General features: G+C 41.7%; 1 protein-coding gene across 1 annotated transcript; it reads left to right on the plus strand.

Moving 5' to 3' along the window:
- Positions 1-258: 258 nt before the first annotated feature.
- LOC127123661 (uncharacterized) lies at positions 259-1,547 on the plus strand. Its single transcript, XM_051053862.1, has 2 exons — positions 259-756; positions 1,410-1,547. The coding sequence occupies exons 1-2, from the start codon at positions 259-261 to the stop codon at positions 1,545-1,547; spliced, it is 636 nt and encodes a 211-aa protein (XP_050909819.1).
- Positions 1,548-1,857: the final 310 nt, after the last annotated feature.

Here is a 1,857-nt window from a genome sequence, read left to right on the forward strand (position 1 = left end):
AGGGATTATTCTCTTAGACAGTTGTTTGTGTAATCTTTAAAGATTAGTGGATTAAGTTCTTTTTGAAGGCGAAATCACCTTGGCCGGGTGGACTGGAGTAGCTTTGAATTTCAAGCGAACCAGTATAAAATTCTGTGTCAATCTACTTTTATTCTGTGTATGTCTAAACTGTCAAAAATATTTTATTTTCCAAAATAATTCAAACCCCCTTTCTTGTTTTACTCTACCTTCAGATTGTGTTTTAACTGCACTAACAACATGGCAGAATATGAAGCATGTATCTACGGTTTAGAGGCGACAATCGACTTGAGAATCAAGATTCTTGAGGTATTCGGTGATTCAGCTCTGGTAATCAGTCAGGTGAAAGGCGATTGGGAGACTCGGGATAGCAAGTTGATACCTTATAAAGAGAATATCAGAAAACTGATACCCTATTTTGATGAAATCTCTTTCCACCATATTTCTAGGGAAGAAAATCAGTTAGTAGACGCTCTAGCCACGTTGGCATCTATGTTCAAAGTCAAATGGAATAATGAAGCACCGTCCATCCAGATTGACCACTTAGATGAACCAGCATATTGTCTAGCAATCGAGGTTGATCCTAATGATAAGCCTTGGTTCTATGATATAAAAACATTTCTGGAGAAACAGCAATATCCCGAGGGTATATCCATTACCGATAAGAAGGCTCTGAGAAGACTATCTTCCAAGTTCTTCCTAAACGGTGATGTGATATACAAGAGGAATTATGATTCCGTATTGCTCAGATGCATGGATAGACACGAAGCTAGTACAATCATAAAGTCCATACACGAGGGTTGCGATGGTGTACACGCGAAGGGTCCTGCTATGGCCAAGAAGATCCTCCGGGTTGGGTACTATTGGACGACCATGGTGGTTGATTGCTACAATTTTGTGAAAAGATGCCATAAGTGCCAAATATATGGTGACAAGATCTTCGTGCCACCTACCCCGTTGAATGTTCTAACTTCTCCATGGCCCTTTTCTATGTGGGGCATCGATATGATTGGGATGATAGAGCCCAAAGCTTCCAATGGACATCGATTCATCCTAGTCGCTATTGATTACTTCACGAAATGGGTCGAAGCTACTTCGTATGCCAACGTCACTCGACAAGTGGTTACCCGGTTTATCAAGAAAGAGATAATCTTCCGCTACGGAATACCTAGCAAGATCATCACTGACAACGCCAGTAACCTCAACAACACTATAATAAGGGAGTTGTGCGAAGAATTTAAGATCAAGCACCACAACTCTTCACCATACCAGCCCAAGATGAACGGCGTCGTAGAAGCAGCTAACAAAAATATCAAGAGAATCGTCCAGAAGATGGTCAAGACATACAAGGAATGGCATGAGATGTTACCCTTTTCTCTGCACGGCTACAGAACCTCGGTCCGCACATCCACTGGGCAACTCCATATTCTCTAGTTTATGGAATGAAGGTTATCCTACCGATTGAAGTCGAGATTCCTTCACTTAGGTTCATCATGGAAGCTAATCTTGATGAAGCTGAATGCGTTTAATCTCAGTATGACCAACTGAATCTGATTGAAGAGAAGCATTTAACGGTCGTCTGTCATGGTCATCTATACCAAAGACGTCTCAAACAAGCTTTTGACAAGAAGGTTCTTCCTCGTGCATACTGTATTGGAGAACTCATGCTCAAGAGGTATTCTTCCATTCACTCAGACCTGCGAGGCAAATGGACTCCCAACTATGAGGGACCTTTCGTCGTTAAAAAGGCCTTCTCAGGCGGGTCTTTAATCCTCACAACAATGGATGGGGAAGATTTGCCTTCGCCAGTGAATGCAGACATAGTCAAAAAATATTATG

This window comes from Lathyrus oleraceus, chromosome 2 (genome assembly GCF_024323335.1).
Source record: "Lathyrus oleraceus cultivar Zhongwan6 chromosome 2, CAAS_Psat_ZW6_1.0, whole genome shotgun sequence".
Taxonomy (NCBI): Eukaryota; Viridiplantae; Streptophyta; class Magnoliopsida; order Fabales; family Fabaceae; genus Lathyrus; species Lathyrus oleraceus.